Source organism: Equus caballus, chromosome 8 (assembly GCF_041296265.1).
Source record: "Equus caballus isolate H_3958 breed thoroughbred chromosome 8, TB-T2T, whole genome shotgun sequence".
NCBI lineage: Eukaryota > Metazoa > Chordata > Mammalia > Perissodactyla > Equidae > Equus > Equus caballus.
The window spans coordinates 7,876,965-7,904,931 of NC_091691.1; the positions used below are offsets into that span (position 1 = coordinate 7,876,965).

General features: G+C 39.4%; 1 protein-coding gene and 1 long non-coding RNA gene across 33 annotated transcripts in view; one reads left to right on the top strand and one right to left on the bottom strand.

The window, feature by feature from the left end:
- LOC138915151 (uncharacterized) overlaps positions 1–20,665 on the top strand; it is a 39,069-nt gene extending 18,404 nt beyond the window's left edge. The window contains exon 2 of the long non-coding RNA XR_011420713.1: positions 18,929–20,665. This is a non-coding gene — a long non-coding RNA (uncharacterized lncRNA). The remainder of the gene's footprint in view (positions 1–18,928) is intronic.
- Positions 10,962–27,967, bottom strand: part of HORMAD2 (HORMA domain containing 2) — a 76,612-nt gene continuing 59,606 nt past the window's right edge. For 12 of the 32 annotated variants that reach the window (XM_070219788.1, XM_070219782.1, XM_070219784.1 and 9 more), the window contains one exon: positions 10,962–11,961. In XM_070219788.1, the coding sequence (XP_070075889.1) occupies positions 11,857–11,961 (105 nt within the window). In that variant the 3' untranslated portion in view covers positions 10,962–11,856. Of the gene's footprint in view, positions 11,962–12,077; positions 17,102–17,779; positions 17,922–27,967 lie in introns of those variants that run through there. The other 20 variants (XR_002809648.2, XR_011420708.1, XR_011420701.1 and 17 more) reach the window with 9 other exon arrangements.

The window sequence follows — 27,967 nt, forward strand, 5'->3', positions numbered from 1 at the left end:
GACTGTAGGTAAAAGGTAATTTAAAGGGAAAAAAAGAGGAGGTGGACTTAGGGGCTCAAGAGTTCTGGTTTCCAAAAAAAGCCAAGTTTGACTTAGCAATTGAGATGCACCTGATTTTCTGGTAGCACAACTCAAGTTAAAACATTTGGCAGGAAGCTTGAAAAGCAACTCAGTTGCATGCAAACTCCAGAAGGAGTGGAGTTTCTTGTGGAAATTTATGTGCATCCCAAAGTAATTCCCTGGAGGGCCCTTTAAGAAAGCTGGCCCGTGGCCGCCTCTCCACTTCCTCACGTGCAAATGGGTAAAACAGCTCAAGGAAAGAGTGAGGACTGATGCAGCTGTGTTTCAAATGGCTCGATGATTTGTGTTTTTGTTTCTTTTCCAGAGATGGAGGTCATTCTTTGACTTTCCCTTTTGAATATTGTTTTCTGTTTCTGCCTCTTTAATTAGAGCTAGAAATTCACTTAGCAAGGAGGAAAAAAGAGTCTTTTCAAGCCAATTTCCTTGTGCTCCCGAGTGGTTTTGAGGTTAGGTCAGCACATATCTGTGCTGTTTACCTCTCTGGCTGTTGACAGGATGGCATGTGACTTGGCCAAAAGCTGTCGCCTGCCGTAGCAATGACCACTACTGTCTTGGCTTCAGAAACTGCTCTTTAATGTCTTGGCATATAACAGTTTTGTTTACCAGGTAAATGGTTTTTTCCCCCCAAACATTTATAATTATTATTTTTGCAACACCTATCAAAGAAAAGAAAGCAACCATGCCAGGGAATGGTTAGAGGCCATTGTGCTGTATCAAGGACTTAGGTTTCCTGTTGACTAGCCTACATTTTGATTTGCACCAAGACTCAAACCGCCCCCCCCCCCCCCCCCCATCCCTAAGAAAAGTGAACAAGATGAAGTGGACATAACATGACATGCTTTGAAGGGAAGAGTCAGGCTGTGTTTCTAAGCTACAACACTTTTTCAGGTTACTTAAAAGAAATCAAGCTGAGTTCATTTTCAGTGAAGCACTTTGACCTCAGGGAAATAAGGCATCTATTAAATCAGCAGTCCCCACCAGCCCCACCCCCACCGCCCCCCAATCGTAAGTGTTTACAGACTTGGCTGGGCTGGTATTGACAAAGTAGACTAAGACAATTGTTTGAATGTTCAATCAAATTAATATCTTTCTATGGGAGAATGTTCACAAGGTATAGCTAACTGAAAAAAAAAAAAAGAGATTCCACTAAATTAAATGCCTTTGTGTACACACACACACAAAGGAAATACACTAAAATGGGTTGCAGGACTACAAGTAATTGTTTTTCTTCTTCCTGCTTTCCTTATTTTTCCAAACGTTTTACCATAAGTAGGTATTATACTCACAGTAGAGCACAGTGGTTAAAAGCACAGACTTTAGAGCCAGACTGCCCAGTTCAAACCCAGGCTCTACCACTTCCTGTGGTGACATTAAGCAAATTACTTAATTTCTCTGTGCCTCATTCTCCTCATCACTAAAATGGGGATAAGGACTATACCTATCTTATGGGTTGTTATGAGAATTAGAGTTAATATGTATAAAGTACTTAGAAAATGTCAGCACTATCTAGTGTTTGTTGAGTGAAGAAAACAACTTATTTTTATAATGTGTTATCTAAATTTTCTGCTCCATTCTTGGGAGACAGAGTTGTTTGGTTTTTTTTTTTTGCAGGGAAAGATTTGCCTGGAGCTAACATCTGGTGCCAATTTTCCTCTTTTTTTTTTTCCTCCCCAAAGCCCCAGTGCATGGTTGTATATCCTAGTTGTAAGTCCTTGTAGTTCTTCTACATGAGCCACTGCCACAGCATGGCAACTGGCAGACCCATGGTGTGGTTCTGCGACTGGGAAACAAACTGCCAAAGTGGTGAGAGCACCGAACTTTAACCACTAGGCCATCACGGCTGGCTCAAGAAAACAATTTTTAATTTGGTCAAATTATGATTAATTTTGTCTGGAACGCTATTGGCCATATGTCTATGGCATTCCTATTTTATGATACGTGTTGCTAAACAGAGGATACATATAACCCTATGCCTGTGTTTGTCCTCAACTAATATAGTTAGGGTGGACACATGACATTTGATGGGTGGCTAGAATTCTTAAAGTTATTTGCCAGGCCATGACAAAGAGCAGGGATTTCGCAAGGGTATACTATGATCTCCCCCCATGCCACCCCCCCTACCCCACCCTCTCATCCTGCCTTGGTCATAGCTGAATTACGGCAAGCCTAATTCCCTCCTAAACCACAAGTTATACTATCACAATTTGATTCATGACGCTCACAGAACTGGAAGGATCCTTGACCTTTGGTAAATTACGCCCCCTTGCCCAGGTTGAAATGCCCTAGGTAAACCTGTGTTCAGTGATACGTGCTTCACTTCCTCACGTAGGCCTGGGAGGAGCAGAGGGAAATGAGAACCGGCTTTGTGGTAGATAGTCAAATAATTGTGAAATTGTTAATGACTGATAGGAGAAGATGAAGCATATAATGACGAAGCAAATGAGTTTGGAAGGATCTTTTCTCAATGTTAAGATAGTATCTACACAAGAGCAAATCCATAAACATACATTTTATGTTGTCTTGCAGATGAAAGAACTGAATGAATGAGCTCATTTTTCATTTTGTGATTAAAAAAAAGAGTTGGTGAGGTGTAGCCCAAGAACTGACAGAAAGAAATAAATTGAACAAAAAAATTAAAAAGTACAAAGGGGTGGGTGCCTCCTGCCCGGGGGAGCGAGGACAAGATGGCACTGAAAATCATATAAAACCACACTGATGCTGTTTCCTTTCAGCCAAGGGAAAAATATTTTAGAAAAAGGAAACTCTAAATCTCTTGTTTACCCAGCTGTCTGTACAAAGTGAATTATTCATGATTAAATGTGAATAATAAACCTATGCAAATATTTGTTGTATTCTCAATTTTGAGGAGGTTGGAGGAGCAGCAGGAAATGAAGTTACTTTAAAGTGATTTAGTTAACTATCTTCTTTAGAAATATATCAAGAAAATAGATTTTGATTGTTATTTACATATACCCCCCCCCCCCCCCCCCACCCAGCAAACACACAAAAACAGGTTGTTTTTTCTTTAGGAAGCTATATCCTATTGGAAATGACAATCTAAAGCTTTTCTTTTAGCTTTAGCTTAGTATAATGACCTTTATAATTTCCTTAGAAACTAATTGTGAAAGTTGTTTTTTTTTTTTTTTTTTTTTAATTTTCTGACTTTAGAGGGTTAAAAAGCTTACACCAGAAGTTCTTCTATAATGGGAAACCTTAACTGACAAGTTTCCAAGTACTTGCTGTTTACTGTAAATTCTTACCTATAAATTTCAGTTATAGGTTTTTGATAAAGGGAATATTACAATAATACTGATACCTGGCAGTTTTAAACTGTTTATCTTTTTGGTTACTGAATTGGTTTAACAGTTTCCATCAGAACTGTTAGACTTTTAGCTAGAACTAGTTAGATTTTATGTAGCTTGTCCATTCTAAGAAACACTTAAAATCCAAGCAATAGCAAGATAGTGAAAGATATTTTATCATCTTTCAACCTCTGTAACTTCTCAAAGTCACTTTACATAATGTGTCATCACCATAATCTCTTAAGAGTTTCTGGCATACAAATGACTGTTCTATGTATACTGTAATTGTAAATAAGTTTCATTAATTAAAAAACCAACTCTCCCCTGGGCCCCAGAATGAACTCAGGTTCATTCTGACTGAAGCCCATGTTTCTGTTACCATAGACTGTGTTCAGATGAATCTCACTTTTGCTCAACTATAATCTCAATGTCTGGAGGAGAGGCCAGAGAACTAATCTGGTTCCCCCAGGTTCCTGGGGGTCAGGATCTCTCTGGAACCACTGAAGAATGAGCTGGCCCTCCAAGGGAGCTCTCCATCCTTTCTCCAAGTGATCTCAGAGCCCAGGCAGGGGGATTCCAGGCACCACACCAGATTTGGAGTAGACTGTCATCACCCACTGCTTCTACCTCCTGGTTGTTAACAACACCAGTGGGGTCACCATCAACATTTTGCAGATAATGAAACAGAGGAAGAGAGGAGATAAACAACTTGTTCAGAAATAAAGAGAGAACCAAGATTAAGATTAAAATCCAGACTTTGATAAATCTCTAGTAGATTCTCCGCTTTACACTACCCTGCACCACCCTCTGCGATCTAGCTAGAAACCAATGAGCTGGTGCTTCACCAGTAACTAGCACCATCCCTAGCACTACAGTTATCTTCTGCCATTATCTTTTTCTTCTGCTATTGTCATTTCTGGAGATTTGGACAGTGTGAAATGGGCCATACAGAGGAATCTACTCCCCAGGCTTTAGGCAGCACTGCGTTGAAACCAATCTAGACTTCCAGAAAAGATCATTTGACCACCTTCTCTCGAATTTGAATACCAGCTAAAGTATCCTAAAACTATTTTCTTTTATTCTATGTTGACTGAAGAGAACTATTTTCTTATTTGAAAAAATCACATTAAAACTGCATTTTAAGGTTAATTGGCAATACTAATAAGAGGCAGACATAGGCCTCAAATGAGAGGTGGTAATAAAGAACTTGAAATGTTTGGAAACATATTATCTATATTTAATAAAACCCCCTCAGTGAGTGAAAACTGGTTTGATTACTGACATTTCCACTGCCCTGTTTCTCCTAGGGTCTGCAGTTACCTTAGCAAACTTGCCTCTCACTTTATAGGAATTTGTCTCCATAATGATTTAGTTCAGTGGTTTCTTTCTCATACCATTACAGCTGGGGAGACATTTCATTATGCTGGGAAGTTTCTGAAACTGCAATGTAATTAATTCCTTTAATAGGCTCCTCTTTAGGGAAGGCCCATTAGTAGACATCACTATGAATTAACATCTTAGTTCAGGAGAAAAGCTCTTTGGAGGCAACAGTGAAACAGATAAATCTTTGTTGAGAGATGTGACCAGGGAACTTAACCACATTCCTTGTGGTTTCAGAATGACATGCATATTCTGGGACCCATAGATAGGCAGAGATAGCTGTCATTCTCAGTAATGCCCTGACCACACCAGTTCTTTAACATAAAGAGAGAGTTCTAAGTGTTATAATTTCTTAGAAGAGAGCAGTGTGGCTGGTGTGCACGTTGAAGGCAAGGGAATGAAACTCTGCCTGCTTGACTCACTAACACCCATGAAGAAAGGCTCCCAGCCATTTAAAGCACACTTGAAGGCTGCTGGACAAACCCATTATATGTTAACCTACTAAGGATTTTTTTTCTCCCTTGATCATGTTAAATAGTAATGAAGTCTTTATGTTGGAGTTTGAATATTTTCTTGATTATTTTCACATATGGTCTCTGGAAACAGATAGCTTTGGGTTCAGAATTCTGGCTCTGCTATTTATTAACTGTGTAACCTTGGGTAAGTGATATAACATCTCTGTATCTTAGATATCTCCTCTGAAATTGAGATAAGAGCAGTTTGTACCTGCCTCCTTTGGTTGTGAAGAGGATTAGATGAATGAGCACATGTCCATGCTTGGTAAAGGGCCGGGCCCAGAGTAAGCACCCTTGAAGTTGACTGATGCTATGATTAGCTCTGTGGAGTGGAGGTCCCACCACGCCACGTAGGCCTGAAACACGGAAGCCGAAAAACTCTGACAAAGCAGAGGAGTGGGTGTGTGGGCCTGGGGAGGGGCACTGGCTACAAAGGGACATGAGGGAACTTCCGGGGGTGACAGAAATGCTCTATATCTTGATTGTGGTGGCGGTTACCCTGGTGTAAGCTTTAGAAAAAGCCACTCAAACAATTATTTCCCTGATTACCCCCCTTAATATACCAGTCCTGGCCCCAATCACTTTACATCTGGGCTAATGCAGAAGTCTCCTGGTCGATTTCCTGTCTCTGAGCTCTTTCTTCTCTAATTTCTCCTTAGCGTGTCCACGCTTACCCTGACTTCAGGGGCCATGTCAACAAACATGCCTAGAGCAGCGTATGTTACCATTTGTTTAAAAAAGAGGGAAAGAAATGAATGTGCATATGCTAGTGTGTTTACTTATGTATGCCTAAAATAGCTCTGGAAAGATCTATAAGAAGGAGGCTATGTTAGTTACTTACAGGGAGGGGACCTGGGTGGCTAGGGACGGGGTGGGGGGGGGCGGGGGGGACGGATGTTTTTCACTATATAGCCTTTTGTTCCTTTTGAATTTTAAATCATGTGAATGTATTACCTAATCAAAAATAAATAAATAAAATGTAGGAAATAATAAGAACCCTGCCAAGTTCATCTATTCATTCAATAAATATTTACTGGGCATCTACCACTTGCCAGGCATACAGCAGGGTTATGGCGTCCACAGCTGTGATTGTGTTTCATCAGTGGGATCCTTCATAAACTGTGCGTCACAGGCCCTGTCTGCTTGTTTAGCTTTAAAGCTTGCTTACAGGAGATAGAAAGTGCACTGGTTAATTACAATGGCCATGACTGGCATATGATTTAGGAAAAAGCAAGGTCAGGGTCAATTATGCTACAAAGGACCTTCTTCCACATTCTGAAAAGACGTAAAAACTGTAGAGAGGCAAGGGTATCAGATAATACCTCATAACTAACATGTATTGAGCATTAACTTTCTATGTGCCAGGCATTCTTCTAAGGGCTTTCCCTGTGCTAACTCATCTAGTTCTCACAATAACTCTGTGAGGAAGACACTATTATGGCCCCCATTTTACAGATGAGGAAACTGAAGTACAGAGAGAGCGAATAACTCACCCAGAGTCACACAGCTAGTAAGGAGGCTGGCTGGGTTTGAACCCAGGAAATGTCTAACTCCAGAACCCTTAGTTTTAACCACTTCACTCTACTGCCTTTTGGGAAAAGGATTTATAGAATGTTCCTTTGCTCCAAAATATCTCTGTTGAAATTCTACCATTAATAAAAGTGTCACAGAATTTTACAGCTAGAAGAGACCTCAGTATTCATTTGATTCAATTGTTATCCAAAGGGAAAACATCCTGGACAACTCAACTTGAACACCTCTAGTGACGGGGAACTCATTACAGCCAGAAGTAGGCACCAGCTGACAGCTCTAATTGCTAACAAAAACATTAAAATGATGATCGCCGGGGACAGCCTGGTAACATAGTAGTTAAGTTTGCGTGCTCCACTACGGCAGCCTGGGGTTCGCTGGTTTGGATCCTGGGTGCGGACCTACATACCATTCATCAAGTCACGCTGTGGCAGCATCCCACATAGAAGAACTAGAAGGACTTACAACTATGATATACAACTATGTACTGGGAATTTGGGGAGGAAAAAAAGGAAGATTGGCAACAAATGTTAGCTCAGGGCCAATCCTCCTCAACAACAACAACAACAAAGATTTAGAATGTTGGATTGCCTTCCATGTGCCAGACTTTGCTAGAGCATGGGGGAGAAATTCTTCAATATGTTGAGTCCGAATCTGCCTCCCTGCAATTTCTTCCCACTGGATCTGTGTTCTGCTCTTTGGAACAACACAAATAATGTCTGTGGTTCCCTGCAATTCATGACAGTCCCACATATACTGGAAGACAGCTATAAAGTTCTTAGAAGTTCTTTTTCCCTGTTTATTTAATCTCCTCGCCTATCATATTCCCTAGGTGAGATTCATTTTTCTTATGAACAAGCTTCTGTTTTAAAATACAAATGTGGGAGGGCAGCACATTAAGCTTAATCTGATGCTTCCCTTCCATCAAACTGTCTTGAGGGAAAGGGAGTTTTGATTTGAGGAAAGGAGTGGGGAGGGTGCTCAGAACAGAGGCAATCAGGAACGTGGTTCAAGTGCTGGCCCAGGCTTGGAGAGGGTGTTGACGCAGGCTCTTTGGGTAATGAAAAAGCAGCACAGGAATCCTGAGCTCCTGCGACTATGGAAGACGACATGCCAAGAGTTAAAAAATAGCAATAATGATGAACATCTGTTGGGCACTGACTATGTGCATGCTGGGCAGTTTGAATTGCCTCGCTTAATCCTCACATCAGTGTTACTAGGTAGGTACCATGATTATCCATGTGTTACAGATGGAGTAAACGAAGGGCTAGAGAATTTCTGACTTGTCTGGAAAATGGCAGTCAGGTTTTGAAGCCAGTGGCCTAGGCTTTTCTTAATTACCTCGCTAAAAGGAAGATGAAAACCTAACTTTGTCCTCTTGTCCTAGAGCCAATTAGTAATTATCCAAATGGAACCTAGATGCCCCAGACTTCTCCAGCCCTCAGGCGTCCTGCAATATCCAAATAATGACCCACCAAAGGCCACTCTTCTACCAGGTTTCTCTAAGTATTTGGGTCCCTAGGTCCCTAAGGAATGTTCCATGCTCCACCAGTCTGTCTTTGATCTTTTTGGCTGTCTCAATCAGCCTACCTCTCCACTCCTCCCATGGGGAAATTCTTGTACTGCTCAAACTCATGGCACAGTTAAGACCAGACTAAAATGTTTAATGAGACTTTTCCCCCAGGGTCCCCCATTGAGCAAATCTCACGTGCAACTTCCAGCCAGGCTGCAGGGATCAGGTTAACACCCGCCTCCACTCCCCACCCCGTCTGCTAGCAGTCCTTGTGAGCCCACCGCCTCCTACAAGAGTCAGTCTCAACAACTGTGACACTCCCAGAAGGTAACACCCTATTTGCAGAAATGCAGTGCACGCAAGGAGAAGTTACATGAGCAGACTTAATACCTCAAGTCTCTCCATCTCTGGATAGGATCTTGGCTTTACCATTATATAACCAAAGGGCTCATTAACTGAGGCCCTCAATGGTGCCCTCATCCTCTACAGAAACTAAAAACTGCATAGCAAGTCTCAGCCAGGGCCTCATTAGACAAACACACAATCATACTTAAGATATTACTTTTTTTCCCAATATGAACTAATAATTTCCAAAGAGGACGCATTTGGGACAAACGAAGGCACTTTCTCACTTGTATAGAATCTAGAATAGTATAGTGGGAGGACCTCGCCTTAACTCTTACAAGCACAGTGTGTTAAGTCTCACTTTATCATCTGGATCCTCCTTCTGAATGATGATGCTTATAACTGAGAATTCTTTTTACTGTAAGAATCTGTGGAAATCTCTAAAGATCCAATACTGTTGGGTTTGAAACCATAAATTAACAATTTTAAGATGTGTTAAAAACTGGCTTTAATGGTTAGTATTATTTTAAAAACACATCCACAACTTTGAACTTGTGTGAGTACAACTTTGACACTGATGAACATTTCCAGCCTCTTCCTGGAAGGGGTGAGCTGGAGAATGAAAGAACCCAGACACCAGTGGGACCTGCGAGAGGGGAAATGAAGATGCAGTTTCGGTGCCTGGCTTCAAAGGCTGGCGGCAATCAAGAGCCTAACCCATCTCTTTCCAGCTAGACCAACTTTCTGTAAAGACAGAAAAACCCCAACCAGCCAAAGTCAAATTTCCCCTGCATGATTTTTAATTTAACAATGTCCCAGTTTCCAAGCTATCGTCATCTGATCTTTGTAGTCATACCGATGAACAAGCACAGTCAGGGTTAGGGAATGGCTAGTGTGGCACAGCTCAGGCTCCTCAGCTTGGGGTCAAGTTTTCACTCTTTTCACTGAAGTTCCAGCTCCTTCATGAACTTGTGTTTACTCATTCTATTACTATTAAGGACAGAAATGAATAGACTAGAGAAAGGACTTTTTTCCTCCTAATGAATCATTCAGTAAACAGAATTGGATACCCTCCAATCTTGATGGCTGGTTGCATCTATGAGCTCTGCTGTGTAAAATCAGCTAGTTCACATTTTCACGGTTCTCAGATCCTCTTGTTAACAGATCTCCTTCCCAGTGTGCCCAGCCAAGAGCATAGGCCCGGTAACTTTTTTCTGCTGCCTCACACACACACTGCATCAGACATACACATTCCACCTACTGGCATTGATAAAAGACTGTTCTGTTGGGGGAGAGGGGTATTGAGACAATAAAATCACTATGGAAAATTTCTAGACAGATTCAGATACTAGACTTTGACGTAGAGGATCTATCAAACTTGGGCTAAGTTTACGTAAATTATAAATATAGATTGAGAGCTAAATTTCTCTTTTAAACAAAATGGGTCCTTCTGAAATCCAGAGTGACTAATTACTCCATATAACTAATTTGCTTTGAGAGTCAAAGACTCCTAGAGTCTTTGTAAAGCTCCTTTATGTTCAGACACTGGTAGTGAAGGTATGCTCACTCCCTTACGAGGCATCCTGATTTCAAAAGTTTGACAGCCTGAGAAGGTAAAAAGTTCCTCCTTATCCTGAGCCAAAATGACCTCCTGTAGCTTTCACCAATTTGGTCTTAGATCTACCCTCTAGAGAGACACAAAATAAACCTAATCCCTCTACTAGACAGCTAATCTCTTTATATGATTCTCTTAAAAGAAATTGTGGTGACTCAGGCTACAATTCTATCAAGGATATAATAAACCCAATGCCTTTCCCCTCTTTTCCCTTTCAGTGGCAGAACAAGCTTATGTGAGTATACTCAATATGCTGGGAGAAGAGAAAATGTTCCTTCCCAGCAGGCCCTGGTACTACAGCCCAATTCAAGACCCCAGTTTGTAGGCTGCCTATGGCAGTCAGAGATGGATCAGAGTCTGACAAAGGGCAGTGCTGGACAGGCAGGCTCCGTCAGATTTTCCTTTCTGTTACAGTAACACACAGCCTTCTGCTGGCTTAAGTGCATGTCTGGCCCCAGAGATTCTCCTCTTAGTCTGGCCCAGAAGTCCAGAGTTCTCAAACTTTTGTGTGCATTAGAATCCAGGGAGTTTTACACAGGGCTCCACCCCTGAGATTTTGGTTTAGTAGAAATGAGGCAGGCCCAGTAATCTGTATTTTAACAAGCAGTCCAGGTGCTGATGTCCTTACTACACTTGGAGAAACACTGATCTAAGTGAAGAAAAAAAGACAAGCAAAAAAATACCTTGCATTTTGGTTTATTTAACCAGAAAGCACACACACTTAACATTTAACATATTGGTCCTATCCATTTAAATTAAATTATTAAATTCCATGTTATATAAATGACAAAAATAACACTTTTAAGTCATTTACTATTCATCTGATACTAATCAATGTCTATAAAAACTCTTCCAGAATAAGGAGGGGACTAGTAACATCATTTTCAGGTTACAGACTGATAAACTGAAATGCTTGGTGGGAAGCATTCAACATTGGTCTTAAGATGGGAGCCAGGCCCCCCGCACTGCAGCCTATTTCCCAGTCTCAGGTTTGCCAACAGAACAGGGCCAAGGGCCAGATTTGAGGAACTTTACAGGGAGAGTACATTTTGGCTTAACACTTAGCTGATCAACTTCGTGATTGAAGTTAACACAAAAATCACACTTAGATAAGCACCACCACAAACATCCTATGTAATTCTCTGACAATTCTAATAAAGCTATAGAGGGATTCCAGTACACAGGTTACAACAAGTTAAAACATTTCACAGTAGTCTAAATACCTGGGGAGTTTAATTATGCAAAGAGAACCCTTCTCTCCTTTGAGAACAACAGCTTATTTCTTCTCAAAATAGTTACTGTGGTTCTTTTACAAATATAAAGAGTGTCTCATCTCTAATTCAGCCTTGAAGTAATGCTATCCCAAGGCAGCCCTGGCACTTCTTTTCCCTGTGGCAAGGTGACCCCATGTCCTACCTGGTAATTCAGCACTTAGTAAATTGACTAAAAAAGTTGAGCAACAAATTTAGTAAAAGGTTTTGGTGATAGAAACTTACTTTCCTACTAAGCCACTTCATGCATGTTTGTTGCAAAATAAAATCATTTTAGAATAAATGTAACAGAGGCATCTAACTTTCACTTTCTGTCAGGGATGAAGACTTTCACTGGTTCGCTGACCTTCCTCTTCTTCCTGGAGCTCTCAGAACTTTGCTGACTGCACATAAAATCCATTCTTTGAATCTGTGAGAATCACCAGAGAGAGGCACAATTCAGCAGGGATTTTGACATCTGCGCAAGGCATATACAAGATAGGTAGGCCAAGCATTAATCCCACCAGCCGTATAACGGATCCAAACCTGCTTTCCTGTGGGCGGTTTGGCCCTGCACAGAGGCCCTCCTGCCAGTATCAGAGGCCGGTATTCCAAGTTTCAGGAGCTGATGTCCCCTGGAGGCAGCCAGTTTCAGGGACAGCTTCCTGGCTCTCTTTAGTGAATTCAGCACATTCAACTCTTGAGGGAAGAGTTGTCAAGGCGTGGGGCCAACAAGGAACAATTAAGGGTCAGAAGAGATCTAGGCACTAATTGCTTTAGAGGCAAATAGAATTTAAGTCCCAATTTCAATTAGCAGAAACATACAGCCTTATCTTTTCTATCATAGGTTCACATTTATGAATTAGGAAGGACCATCGACATTCTTTCTGCTTGAAGAAAAGTATATGTTATTGATTAAAGGGAAGTTGATTAGTGAATCATCATATATATACATTTCTCCATTAGGCTCAGCTTTGGCAACGATTTTAGAACTTACTTTTGCTTAACTGAGTGAACAACTAGATGTATTATAATCTGTCAGACAATCCCTAATGCTTGGAATTCCAAGAAACACAGAGGACATTTTTATATTTTCCAGCCACTAGATGGGAGGAAAGGTTTTTCTATGTCCTCTGTTCTTTCTTTGGTAGGAAAATGGACTGAGATATATATTTTTAAGCAAGACTTAGAACATTTAGTAGAGGTTCCAACATTACCCTTTTTCCTTTTGCTATAGATACAGATTATTATTATTGATATGTTATTATTTCAAAATAGTGGGAATGTCAATAAAGCACTTAAACACCATTTAGAACCAAAAATTGGATCTGCAAATGGCTAATGTAATCACTAATTTTTCTTTTAGTTTTAGAAAGCAGTTGAATTTCTGATCTCAGAAACCGTAAATTCCTTTTGGCTTAAACTAAGACACGGACTATATAGAACAGTAAAACTCTGAGAAAATAAGTGGAGCTGCTCATCAAATAACTGGTGTACTTAGGTATGTAAAAGTTTGAAGCGATCTGCTCAAAAGCTAAGGAAATAGCAATATAAAAACCCAAAGCACAAAAACCAACTTCTTTATCTAGGAAATGAATGTGTTACAGTATGGCTGTAAGAAAAAGCACTTGGTAAAATCCAGCTTTTCTAGAAATGTTGCTTGGGCATGCTTTCCATTCAAACAAAATTATCCTCACTTCTATCAAGTCTGGGTACACTGGGAAGAAGAGAAGATGGATGTACAAATCCTCAAATGAGAAGTTGGCCTGATGGTTTAATAGTTTTGTTGTCTTTTTCTTCTTTGCTCAAGTAAACCAGGGTCTTATTACGAGTTTCAGAACTTACTGTAATTTTATTGCAGTAAGTTAATCAAAACATGTTTAATAATGTATACAATCTCAAGGAAACCAGCGAGGCCTGGGAACTCTTGATGGTTTATAGAAAACTAGTGGGTTCAAAAGCAAGCATGTGATCAGTCAGGGGACACTTCCTGACATAGATGAATAATCTATATAAACTATATAAACCATACAAAGGAACATTTGAGAAACACTATTCAGGTGTATTCCAACTGGCTGAGTTTGCATATTTGATGCCAAAGCCAACTAGGCAAGCAAAGTACCAGCAATCAGGCAGGCTAGAAAAATCTATGATTTGAGCAACATCAAATGATCATCAAATGATTTCTAATGCTTCTTATATTATATTTTAAACTGATAGCTTTTAAAATGTTTCTTGAATATAGACTAATAAGAGGCTACTATGATTCACTTACTACTAGAGCCTCAGGAATAGAGTATCTCCATCTATGTCTGATAAAAGCCCTGAATATATGCTTTCTGCTGGATGATATTTCCCTCCTTTCTATTTTTGGTTTGGTAACAAATTCTCCATTTGAGAAGCCAAAGAGAAGGTTTTGCCTTAAGCACAGATAGGATCGCTGGCTGACTTGGTAGCAGTATTTGAACAGCACTGGAAGGGGTCCCTTCTTCTAAATGAGTCCTTTTATCATTAATTCCTCTATTCATCCATTTAAAAAAACATCTTGAATGTTCTCCAAGAGTTCTGTCTTTGACCATCTTTTCTCCTTATTCTCCACACTCTCTCTGAGTGATCTCATCCACTCCTAGGAATCAGTTACCATTTATAAGCAAAGACCCCCCACATTGATATATTCAGCCTAGATTTTCCTTTTGAACTCCAGATCCATGTGTGTAATCAACTGCCTACTAAAAGTCTCCACATGGTTGTTCCAAAGAAAACTCAAAAGCAGTGTGTCGAGAATTGGAATTTATCATCTGCCTCTGTCAGGCTACTCCCAATCTTTGTTCTCATTCTTGTCATTACCCTGGAGGTGTCCAAGTTAAAAACCTGGGAGTCATCCATGGCAACTCCATCATTCTCACCCTAACATCTAACTAATCACTAATTTCTGTTGATCCATACCTCCTTAATATCTCTCAAATCCATCCATTTTTCTCTAATGCCATTGTCTCTACTTTAGCCCAGGCCAACATCATCTTTCCCAATTATTGGGCCTTGAACTTCCACTATTACTGCTTTTCCAACCTTTTCTCCACTCTGGAGCCTAAGTAGTCTTCTATGTAAATCTGACCACATCACTCTTCTGATTCATCAACTATCCATTAATGACTTCCCATTGTCTTCAGGATAAAGGCCAGGTTCTTTATGGCTGTGGCCCATCTCTGCAGCTTCATCTTGCCTCAGACTTACTTAACCAATTGCATTCTCCAAATGGGCCCTGCTTGCTCCCCTCTGGACTTTGCCTTTAATGCCCACTCCCATGCTCTGCTCCTCCCTTCATCTCCAGGCCCAGGGTCCACGCTGGGGTTTCCTCTGCCTACTGGCCTTCTCTGACACCCCTAGGGCTGTGTTCTGTTCTTACATCTTTTGTAGCATTTACTACATGGTGTTATCAGGCCTACTTACCAGTCTTCTCATCTAGAGTACAAACTCCTTGAGGTTAGTGACAATATCTTAGTCATCTTTGCATTCCCAGTTCCTGGCATCTGGTAGGTGCCTCTTAAATTATTGGCTGAATGAATGAATCCGTTTTGATACTGATTTTAAGCCAGGCACTGCTCTGGGTACTAGTACCATATCTCTAGTAATATAAAGATGAATAAGACACAGTCGTTTTCAAGGATTGAGTCTTGTAAGGAAAGGCATTAAGCACACAATTACAATATAATGTAATACAACATAATTGACATCCATTCAATAGCCACAATAGACTTTCATTCACTCAGCAATTATTTATCGAGTGTCAGCTCTATGCATGATACTTTTCTAGGTGCTTGGGACACATTAATGAACAAAAGAGATAAGAATCCTGCCCTATAGATTTTACAATCTGGCCGTGTTACTTTTTGGCTTAATAATATCCAATGGCATCTTACTGCTTTTAGGAAAAAGTCCAAAGTCCTTACCTTGGCTTTTCATGCACTGTCAGGGGTTCTTTACATTTCTAGGGAAGGAGAGGGCTCACAGATTGGCTATAAGACCCTGATGAAAGCCAAGCACTCTCTCCTCAGAAAAATGCTCATATCTCCACTCACATACTCACCCACTGTAGCAGGCCATTTGAGGAGGCTCCTAGGCCTCCTGAGTTCTTCCCAATAGAGTCACTACCCCACAGGGCCTGTCTGTGCCCAGCAGTACCAGCCTCATCTCCTGTGCTCTACTCTCACTCTCTGCCCTCTCAGTTTTCTCATACCTTGCTTCTTCCTGATTCCGGATCTCTGCATATTATGTTCCTTCTGCCTAAAATGCTCTTTCCCTTCCACCAGCCCTCTCTTGGCCTAGTTAATCCTATTCATTCTTCAGATCTTAGATGAAAAATTATTTCCTCAAAGAAAGTTACCCTACTTCTGTTCCAATTAAATTAGGTCCCCCAATCACATGCTCTTAATAGAGTTCCAGGAGATCAGGAACATGCCTGTCTTGGTCACAACTTGCACATAGTAGGGGCTCAATAAATGTTTTTTTGACGAACAAATGAAGGACTCTTCAAAGAGCACTCTGCCTGCAGTGTAGAAATGTATTGGAGGCATCAAGTGGATGCAGGGTGATGAGTCACGCTATTGTAGTAGTCAGGTGATAACTTGAGTGGCAGTGTAGACGGAAAAAAGTTAACAGTGAGAAAAATATTTAGAAGGTAGAGTCAGAAGGATGGGCAATTGGATATGATGATAAAGGAGAGGTAGATAGGTCAATAATAACTCCCAGTTTCTGGTTTAGCTAACTTCATGGATGAAGGTTCTATTCTCTCAGGTAGAGAACAATTGGAATTTTGAACCTGCTGAGTACCTGTGAAACCCCAAGTGGACATATTGAATAGGTAGCTGTATATGGAAGTCTGGAGCTCAGGAGAGAGGTCTGATTGGAGATATAAACTTGAGAGTCATCAGCATATGGAGGTTAATTAAGGCCATGGGTGTGGAAGAGTTTGCTTATTGAGAGATCAGAGCGTGAGAAGGGAAAGGGGCCAGGACACAGCCTTAAGCAACTCCAACATTTAGAAATTAAGTGAAAGATGAGCCAACAAAGGAGATTGAGAAAGAGAGAGAAAAGACCAGCAAATTGTCATGTAAAGAAAGCCACAGGAAGAAAGTTTTAAGAAGAGGGAGGGGAGAATAAAAAGGAGTGATGGTGGTAGTCAATAGTGTCAGGTGTTGCTGAGAGGTCAAGGAAGATGAAGACTGAAACATGGCCACTTGATTTAGCTACATGGAGGCTATCAGGTGCATTGGACTGGTGGAGGCAGAAGTCACGGTGAAGTCAGTTGAAGAGTGCATAAAAAATAAAAGAAATTGAGAGAGCAAGTATACAAAGTTTTATAAAAGTCAAGAGGGAGTGACCACTACAACCTGGAGAATTTAGAGAAGGCTTCTTAGCAGAAGAGGAACATTGAGCTGGGTCTTGTAGAATGAGTAGGAGTTCACCAGACTGGAGATGGTGGTAGGGGTGATGGCGGTGGACGAGGTCATTCTGGGCAGAAGATTCAGCTCATTTAAAGACACTGAATCATGAAACGACATGGAAGGTACCTGTGACAGTGAGAAATGTCCCTTTAATAGACTGGCTCTTAGGGTTAGGTGTTATGTATACAACATACTTCTGTTAAAAATGTAAATTCCCCCAGAATTATTACTCAGTATGTAATTAGTACAAATTAACTTATCAAATGGTGTCCAAGTGGCAGCCTGCTAAAAGCAGGGCCTCAGAGGCTTTGGAAAGAAGACAGATACGTGTGATATAGAAAAAGCAGTTCAGGGCACAGTACTCACTTTGTGGGGAACCAAGGGGAGGGGCAGCCCCAGACAACCAGGAAATCTTATAAGTACTTTACTAGCCTGGGGTGAGAGTACAGTGAATTTTGCTTACTTCAAAATTATTTGTCAGGTGAGATTTGGCAAAATGTTTTCTCCTTAGAAAACCAGTCCTTACCAATATAAATTTATAATCAAGCGTTAAGTATGGAATCTTTGGATTTGGAAGTTCCCAGATCAAGGAATTTTTTGGTTCACAGAGGGTCTGTGCCCCTATAAGTGAGTTATAGCTGTGATTTTAGTTTTGATTCCTCTCCCTTAACATTTACCTTTTCTGCACAATGAAAGGTAGATCAACAGCGATTATAAGATAAATGCTATTAGCATAAATGTAGCTCATGTTGACATTGTGATGAATGAGCAGTAAGAAACCAAATGCTTAAAGAGAACTCTTACCTCCAACACCAGTGGAGCTGTGAGCTCTCTGATATGTTGGGAACTGTCTCACGTTTTACTGGAATTTATGAAGAATTTTCTCATTCATTTACTTTCTTGACTTTCTGTAGTTTATGACCAGGGTTCTGGACCACAGCTATTTCTATTTAGGAGGTAAATACATATTCTCCTTAGAGTCATAACCAGATATTTCCATTAATCTCCAAAAATTATTATATTAGTTCTCCTTCCTTCCATATTCTCTAAGGCATTGTATGCCCTTAAAAGTTCTATAATTAATTCATTTATTCAACAAATGTTTTTGAGCACCTTCTCTGTGCCAGACATTGAGCTAAGCACTAAAGATAAAAAACTGATGAAGACACACTCAATGTCCTCAAAGAGGGCCTAGCAAGGGAAACAAACTGGTTACAGATGAAATGTCGAGTCATGTATAGGGTACAGCAGGGGTTCCAAAAAGATCTTATCAGCTCTTCCTGAGGAGGCCTGGCAAGGGTTCAAAGGGGATGTGAAGCTTAAACTAAATAGTGCAAGATGAGCAGACATTCACCAGGCAGACGGCATTAGGAATTGACGTTGCAGAGAGAACAGTCTAAACAAAAATAGCACAGGTACAGGGACATAAAGCAGGGTACCTCTGGAGAATTGGGAATGGTTCAATGGGACTAACAGGAAGGGCATGTGGTGGTGGGCTGGGTCAGAGAGTGTCATTCTCTGAAGTTTGGACTTTGTACTTAACGGGGTACCACCAAAGGGGTCTAGGAGCAGATTTGTTTAGAAAGAGCCCTATGGCAGCAGGGTGAAGGGTGGACTGGAGAGGAGTGAGACAAGAAGCAGTGAAGTTACTTAGAAGAAAACTGCTTCAAGAAAGAACAAGAGCAGCAGTGATGTTAGAGAGGAGAGGACTAATAGGGCAGAGGGCTGAGGAGAGAGAGAATGAATGCCTGAACCTGAACCCTAAGGTGACTTGATCACTAATTGCAACGAGCATAGGGATGGCAAAGGAAAGAAAGGAGTAAAAAATGACAAAGATTATCCAAGTTTCTGGTAATGCCATTGACCAATGTGGGAAATAGAGGAAACTGAGGAGGTGGGGAGTGGGAACACGTGGCGAGGACACACGGAGAAATAACTGACTCCATTTTCCAGAATCTGAATTGGAGGTGAACTATCCAAATGAAGATGTCCACCAGGGCACTGCCTATGTGACGGAAGCTCAGAATGGAGGAAATTACATCAAGAAGGAAGGAAGTATTCCTTTGGACATATAGAAGGAAGTATTCACTTTGGACAAAAGATGGGCTATTACTTGAGGTCTAGAAGGAAGCAGGTCAAAGTGGTTATAGATATAGGCACATCTTTAAATATGGGGGCAGGAAATTGAATGATTCACACTTCACAGCCTTAACTGTTTCTATGAAGTAGAGTTTAGGTCATCTGCTTAGAAAGTGAGGGAATTGGTCTCGGATGGTGCTTAAGACACTTATGTGGTTAAAGTATGGACAACGGGAAAGGGAGCTAATAATTGACCTTTAAAACGAAGGGTAACTGTTGCTTAGTATCCAGATAGCTTTAAGAAATATCTTCAAATTAAGATACGTCTTCAAATTAAAATACTTATGTTTGACATATTAAAAATTTTGCTCTTCTTTTTACAAACATTTGACTGCTTACAACAGGCCACATCTGTGCTAAGAACATCACAAGTGTTACCTCATTTATTCCTCACAATAATTGCGTGAGGGCCAGGAGGAAGTTTTTATTCCTTTTTTACAGATATAGAAACTGAAGCACAGAGAAGTGAAATGACTTGTCCAGTTCACATATTTATTAAGTGGAAGTCTTGAATCCACATCTCCTAATTTCAAATTTAGTGCTCCTTATAATTTGCTTCTTCAACCCAAAGAGGAAAACAAAGACAGGAAATTGCAGGAGAGGCCATTAGAACTCTTTGTAGGGTTCATAGGCTTCTATCTGGGATTGACCCTTTTTGGGGCATAGTTTACCAGGATCTCAAACTAAACACAGCCAAAGGCTGAGTTCATTGTTTTTCCTTTGTAACATATTTTTCCTTATGACTTTTAATTTCTGTTAATCACTATTTCCCAGTCATCAAAAGTGGAAAACATGGTTACCTCAGATTCCTCTCTCATCTCCTAATGCCCACAGAGTTCTTGTAATGAGTAAATGGAATAGCACAGATACAGTACCTGGTACATCTCACATGTGCAAGTCATTCAGTGACTGATGGCTGTTATTTTTCCTACTACTACAGGTATCCCTTCCCCAGCCAAACCGAATCCTTGTGGTAGGCTGAAAAATGGGCCCCCAAAAGATGTCCACGTCCTAATCCCTGGAACCTATGAATGTTACTTCATGTGGCAAAAACAGAGGGGGAGGTCATTGCAGATGTGATTAAGGACCTTGAGATGGAGAGATTATCCTGGATTATCAAGGTAGACCCTACATGTGCTCATGTGTATTCTTATAAGAGGGAAGCAGAGGGAAATTTGAACACATGCAGAAGAGAAGAAGACAATGTGACCACTGAGACAGCGACTAGAGTGATGTGGCCACAAGCCAAGGAAGGCCCGCAGCCCCCAGAAGCTGGAAGAGGCAAAGAACAGAATCTCCCCTAGAGCCTCCAGAGGGAACACGGTTCTGCCGACACCTTGATTTCAGCCCAGTGACACTGACTTGGTACTTCTGGCCTCTAGTGAGAGAATACATTTCTGATGTTTTAAGCCACCAAATTTGTGGCAATTTGTCACAGCAGCCCTAGGAAACTAATAACAGTTACATTCCCCAAACATACCTCACTCTTTTTCTTCTTCTCTATTTCCTTTGCATTTCAAAAATAAAAATATTCTATTACTGTCTTTTAAATTTTGAATAATTCCTTCAAGGTCAATCTTTAAAAGTATTTCATCCACAAAGCATTTCCTGCTCCTTTAAGCTGATATGAGCCTTCTTTCTTGAGCAAATCCCCACAGCAGGTTTTTGTAATTATGTTTTTCTGACAGCGTAAATATTTGTAAACAATTTGTCCTTTATCTGGGACTGGGTTTTAAGTTCTTTAGGAATAATTTATATTAACATTATGCTCTTTAGGCTCTCTGCAATGCCTTACACAGTGTCTTTCACACGGTAGATATCAACGATTCTTTTGCTACCCACTTTTACTACCTACAAAAGTGTTCAATTACACAGTTATTCACATATCCTAAAGCTTCACTGTGTATTACAGTAGTCATTAGCCACATGTGACTATTTAAATTTAAAATAATCAAAATTAAATAAAATTCAGTTCCTCAGTTGCATTAGCCACATTTCAAGTGTTCAACAGCCACACGTGAGTGTTCAATTCAAATGTTCACATATTAGACATCACAGATATAGAACATTTTCATCATCACAGAAAATTCTTTTGGACAGAACTGCTTTATAGAGGCAATCTGGGTTTAATCCCTGTAAACAGAAAGTTTCCTAGGGACTATGGTAACAATAGGAATACAGAAACTAGAAATAATTTTTCCTCAAAATGCAAAGACATTACTGTAAAAATGTCAGTTTTCCCAAGATTATTTTATCAAGTCAATGCAATCCCAATCAAAATTCCAACAATATGGGGGCTGGCCCCGTGGCCGAGTGGTTAAGTTCGTGCGCTCTGCTGCAGGCGGGCCAGTGTTTCGTCAGTTCGAATCCTGGGCGCGGACATGGCACTGCTCATCAGACCACGCTGAGGCAGCGTCCCACATGCCACAACTAGAAGAACCCACAACGAAGAATACACAACTATGTACTGGGGGGCTTTGGGGAGAAAAAGGAAAAAATAAAAAATCTTAAATAAAAAAAAAAAAAAAAAATTCCAACAATATGTCTGTTGGAAATTATTCAGCTGATTATAATAGTCACCTAAAAAAGAAATGTACAGGAAAATCTTAAAAATACTGAAAAAGAAGAACTATGAGGGGAAAAGAGTTGCCCTTCCAGACAGGAACACATAATATAAAGCTAGAGTAATTAAAACATGATAGCAGTAATATAGAAGTAGACATATGGATCAATGAAAAAGAACAGCAGGTTGAAAAACTGGCATAAAAACAAACCTATGTATCTATGATTTTTAATTTATGAAAAAGTGACATTCAAATTAGCAGGGAAAGGACAGACAATTCAAGTGCTACCAACACAATGGGAAATTTTTCACACACTAGAAAAAAAAAGAATCCCAACTAGCAAATGTAAAAAGCAAGACTACAAACTTATTAGAAGAAAACATAGAAAAAATTTGTTTATAACTTTAGCAGTGGGAAGACCTCCTTCAGCAAGATATAAAATGATAACCCTTGGAAAGACGTCCCATGTTCCTAAATTAGAAGACTTAATATTGTTAAGATGTCAATAGCACCCAAAGCGATCTAGAGAGTCAATGCAATCCCTGTCAAAATCCTAATGATACTTTTTGCAGAAATAGAAAAATCCATTTGAAAATTCATAACAATCTCAAAGGACCCCAAAATGCCAAACCAATCTCGAAAAAGAAGAACAAAGTTGGAGGTCTCACACTCCCTGATTTCAACCTTACTACAAAGCTACAGAAATCAAAACATATGGTACTGGCATAAACACAAATAGACCAATGGACTAGAACAGAGAGCCCAGAAATAAACCCTCACTTATATGGTCAAACGATTTTCAACAAGGGTGTCAAGAGCATTCAATGGGGAAAGGAAAGTCTTTTCAACAAACAGTGCTGGGAAAACTGGATATCCACAAGCAAAAGAATGAAGTTGTAACCTTATACTACATACAAAAATTAACTCAAAATGGATCTAAGACCTAAACATAAGAGCTAAAATTATAGACCTCTTAGAAGAAAACATAGAGGGAAAGCTTCATGACATTGGATTTGGCAAGGATTTCTTGGATATGACACCAAAACACAGACAATACAAGAAAAAATAGATAAATTGGATTTCATCAAAACTACAAACTTTTGTGCATCAAAATGTGAACAAGAGACTGAACAGACAATGCACGGAATAAGGGAAAATATTTGCAAAGCATATATCTGATAAGAGATTAATATCCAGAATATATAAATAACTCTTACAGTTCAACAACAAAACAAACAACCTGATTAAAAACTGGGCAAAAGGGGCTGGCCCAGTGGCACAGCGGTTAAGTGCGCACATTCCGCTTTGGCGGCCCGGGGTTCGCCAGTTCGGATCCCGGGTGTGGACATGGCACTGCGTGGCATGCCATGCTGTGGTAGGCGTCCCACATATAAAAAAGTAGAGGAAAATGGGCATGGTTATTAGCTCAGGGCCAGTCTTCCTCAGCAGAAAGAGGAGGATTGGCAGTAGTTAGCTCAGGGCTAATCTTCCGCAAAAAAAAAAACTGGGCAAAAGACTTGCATAGGCATTTCTCCAAAGAAGATACACAAATGACAAACAAGCAAATGAAGATTCTCAATATCACTAATCATTAGGGAAATGCAAATCAAAACCACAATGAGATATCACTTCACACCCATTGGGATGGCTAGTATTTAAAAAAACAAACAAATAGAAAGTAACAAGCACTGGGGATGATGTGGAGAAACCAGAACACTTGTGCATTGCTGGTGGGAATGTAAAATGATGCGCTGCTATGGAAAACAGTACGGCAGTTCCTCATAAAATTATAAATAGAATTACTATGTGATCCAGCAATTCCACTTCTAGGTATTTACCCAAAAGAACTGAAATCAAGAATTTGAACAGATATTTGTATACCCATGTTAATGGCATCATAATTCACAACAGCCAAAAGGTGAAAGCAACCCAAATGTTCATTGATATATGAATAGATAAACAAAATGTGGTATATACATACAATGGATATTTAGTCTTAAAAAGGAAGGAAATTCTGATACATGGTACAACATGGATGAAGGACATTATGCTAAGTCAAATAAGCCAGTTACAAAAGGACAAATACTCTATGATTCCACTTATATGAGGTGCCTAGAGTAGTCAAACTCAGAGACAGAAAGTAGAATGGTGGTTGCCAGAGGCTAGGGAGAGAGATGGGGAGTCTATATGGGGAGTTATTGTTTAATGAGTATGGAGTTTCATTTTGGGAAGATGGAAAAAGTTCTGGAGATGGATGGTGGTGATGGTTGCATAACAATGTGAATGTACTTAATGCTACTGAACTGTACATTTAAAATAGTTAATTAAAATGATAAATTTATGTCATATATCTTTTACCACAATAAAAAAGAAATAAAAACAAAAGTGGCACATGATAAAAAAAAAAAAAAAGAAGAAGAAAGAAACTGTAAAGGAAAACACATTTCCTGTGGTGGTATAGTCTTTGAACAGACAATCTGTAGGATCTACAAAAACTTCACATGTACATATCTTCAAGCCCCTAGGCATCTACTCTAGAGAAATGCTTCCATATGCACATTCCCTGAAGCACTGTTCCTAAGGAAAAGCAAAAACAACTTAAATGTTCCAGCAATAGCAGAAAGTTGAAACAAACTAGAGCATTTTACTATGCAGTATTATACTATGTATTATACTATGCAGTAGTTAAAAAGAATGAGGTTAATCTAAATATACCGCCAAGGAAAAATCTCCAAGATGTATGTTAAGTGAAAAAAGCAAGTTCCTGAAAAAGACAATATTATCCCATTTACGCTTTTAAAAAGTTCACAAATTAAATATATGCACATATAAATGTGTGTGTATATATATGTATGTATATACAATATATATCCTATATATCTATACACATATATAGTGCAGTCCAATAGAAATAGAATGCAAAACACAATCATAAGCCACACATATAATTTTAAATTTTCTAGTAGATATATTTTAAAAAGTAAAAAGAAATAGATGAAATTAAATTTTAATAATTCTTTAATCCAATATGCCAAAAATATTATTTCAATATGTAATCAATATAAAAATTATTGAGATATTGTACATTCTATTTTTTCATACTATGTCTTCATGATCTGGCATATATTTTATACTTATAGCTCATCTCAACTCAAATTGGCCACATGTAGCTAGTGGCTACCATATTGCCCAGCACATCTTGTGTGTGTGTGTGTGTGTCTGTGTATATGTTTTAAATACAAAGTCAAAGGTATAGAATACCTTTATTGGTAGTTTTAAAATTATCCATGAGAATGTGTTCATGTGTAAATTGTATAATTAAAGTTATATTAAAAATATGAAGTTCCATAATAATTTGTTTATTAATTCTGCTAAAACTGGGTCTTTTTATTACTTGATATGTTTATAATCAACATGCTTTTTACTTCATCTCTTTGTTTTCCATTATTTCCACTTTCCATTTTTTTCAATGTGATGAAAGCTTTATTATGAAGCTATTTCTATTTGTGAGGTGGAAAGGTAATAAAGGAACATAAAAACCTTAAAGTTTATTTGGCTTACCTTTTACAGTTATAAAACATTCTAAAATATTATTAGGTACTTTTCAATAGAAAAATGTCAGCTACTTTCCTACTTTCAAATACTTGAGTAATTAACTATGAATTCTGTGGTAGCTAAAGGAAGACATATAAAATACATATAAATACACTCAGCGCATACTTGAAGAAATTATAAAAATGAAAAAGTTTCTTGGTTTGTGGCATGTAGGAGGAAACCTACAGGCAATGACATGATGGTGTTATTAGATGTACTAAACTTGACATAGGTTTGCTGATTCTTCAAAAAAGAGATGAGCAGATAATAGATTCAGAATTGGAAATGTGATACCCTGCTTCTCATACTTGCTATGTAGGTCATTTGTTTGAATTTGGGTCTCTATAGAGTGCTTTAGCAGGTGTTGAAAGGAACACAGTATAACTGTAAGTACAGAAATGACTATAGAGATAGGTCCCATAAAATATACAGAAAAAGACCACTCTGATATGAAGACTGTCTGAGATGGAAGATCTCTATCAGTGTGATATTCAAACCTCAGGTCATAACTGCCTACTCTCACTGGCAGAAAGGAGAGGGAGAAGTAGATGACACTTAGCAACTCTGGCATCCCCTGAATAGTTCCTCCACACAAGGTGGTGGCAGAGACATTCACCAAGAAGTCAGATTCTCACTTTAAATTGGCCGTAAGTTCACCTGAAGAGAAAAAGAAAAAGAAAACCCTAAAGAGAAGTAGCTGGGCATTTAGAGTGAGGATAAGTTTTATATGAGAGGCAGACACCTAAACTTAATTTTTATTTTACTTTTCCAGCAAACAGTGAAACATTTTCAAAGTTCTAACTCAAAATGAATATAATAAAACCTCTCTTTCTGATCTACTTTTATTTTTAAACACATTGGAATCCTTTCCTATAATTAACAGAATTTTCTATGGCATCAATTTAGTTCAAGTCTAGTTATTTAATTGCTTGCTTCCTTTTCTTTTGTTTGTTTTATTTATCTATTTCAATACCTAATACAGTCACATAATATGAAATTCAAAAGGTAAAATAAAGGTACACAGTGAGACTCTCCCTGCCATCCCAGAGCCACCCAGCTCCCTCCCTAGAAGGCAACCTCTGTGACCAGTTGTTTGTACATCCTCCCAGAAACAGTCTGTTCTGTTTTTATTCTGAAATCAACTGCACCACTAAAAAACTTAAACTGCTGTAAAATTCACAATATCATTCTCTTCAAATTGTTTTACTAAAAGTGGACCAGGCCTGGCCACGTTAAGAGTAAATGAGGAAGTGGAGGGTTGTGACCAAGTAACAGACCTATCTGCAGGGCCACTCCAGGTCTCATACAGCACGAAGGTAGGCTTTCCTCCCATTGCCTCCAGTGTTCTTCCCCTCTAGAGAATACACATTTTCCTCCCGATTAAAGGAAATGAAAGAGAACCAAAGAGTGGAACGGTAAAAAGGAGAGTCGAGAACGAAAGGGTCAAGATTCAAGGAACCATGCTAAGTGCTGTGGTGGCGATGGGAGCAGCAGGGTGGCAAGCACTGGCAGCAGTGTTTCAAGGTACTGAGGGACACAGATGTGTAACCTACATCTAACACAGGTAAGAGGAAGTAAGGGCTAAATAAAGGTAAAAGTAGTATGCTATAGGAATGTAGAGGAAGCAGGAGAGTCAGGGGACGGACTTCATAAATTAGCCCAGGGCTGGTGGAGCACGTCTGAGTAGCTTCTTCTCAAACTGCACAGGTTTTTCCTGACTCATGATTACCTAGAGCTGGGAGAATGCCAGGCCGATGTGCCGAAGCTCAGTCAGTAGGGAAGTCCTTTGGAACCAACGTGGAGAGGAAAAACTTTGCACACACACAAAAAATAAGGAATAATAATAAAAATCCTACTGCAGTTCACAGCTGATCTTCAGTTGTGAAAACTTGAAGAGAAAAAACACAAGCATTTTCAAAAGCTTTGTTAGTTAGTTAAGATCAGGGCTGTCAGGCATTGCTCACCTCCAAGGGGCACCATTCATTCATACTGGTTGTCTGTGTTTTTAGGTATCCCTGGAATGGTGCAGTGCACAATCAACACAACCATGCACGACAACCTTGCTAGGGCAAACATCAGTTCTTTGACTACTACTTTCTAAGTTTCCCCAACACTAAGTTTTTACTTGGGATACAGGGTATTCCCTTTGGCTAATATTTCCTATGACAAGAAAAAACAAACATTTAGAATGTTACAAATATATTTTCTTAAAAACCCAAAGTTGTTGAGTATAAACTGCAGCGTAGCTATGCTACAGAATATGGCTAGATTATATACCTAAAGTATGACATACTGTACATATTTTCCAACCTATAAAGATTTTCCATGATGGGGTAGGGCTGCTCAGTTTCAAATTAAACACTATTTATTTAGAAATGTAGGGCTATTTCAAATCAGCCTGGGCCAGAGAGCAGAGTGGAGTAGAATTATTGTTTCAGGGCATCTGGCACATTTCTACTCTGAGGCTTTCAGCATTTAATGGTTAAAAGTTGAAAGTTTCTCCTTGTTGTAGAAGTTTTTCTCATTTTTCCCCAGTATCTCTCTTTTCACCGACATTATCTAATTCAGCAATGTGCAGACATCCACCAATTTGGAAAACACTGTGACAGTGGGTCATATAAAGGAATTAAAAAATGAGATGTGAAACTGATTTTTCTGAGTGTTTAAAGTTATACTACTGTCGTTCATAATTCCT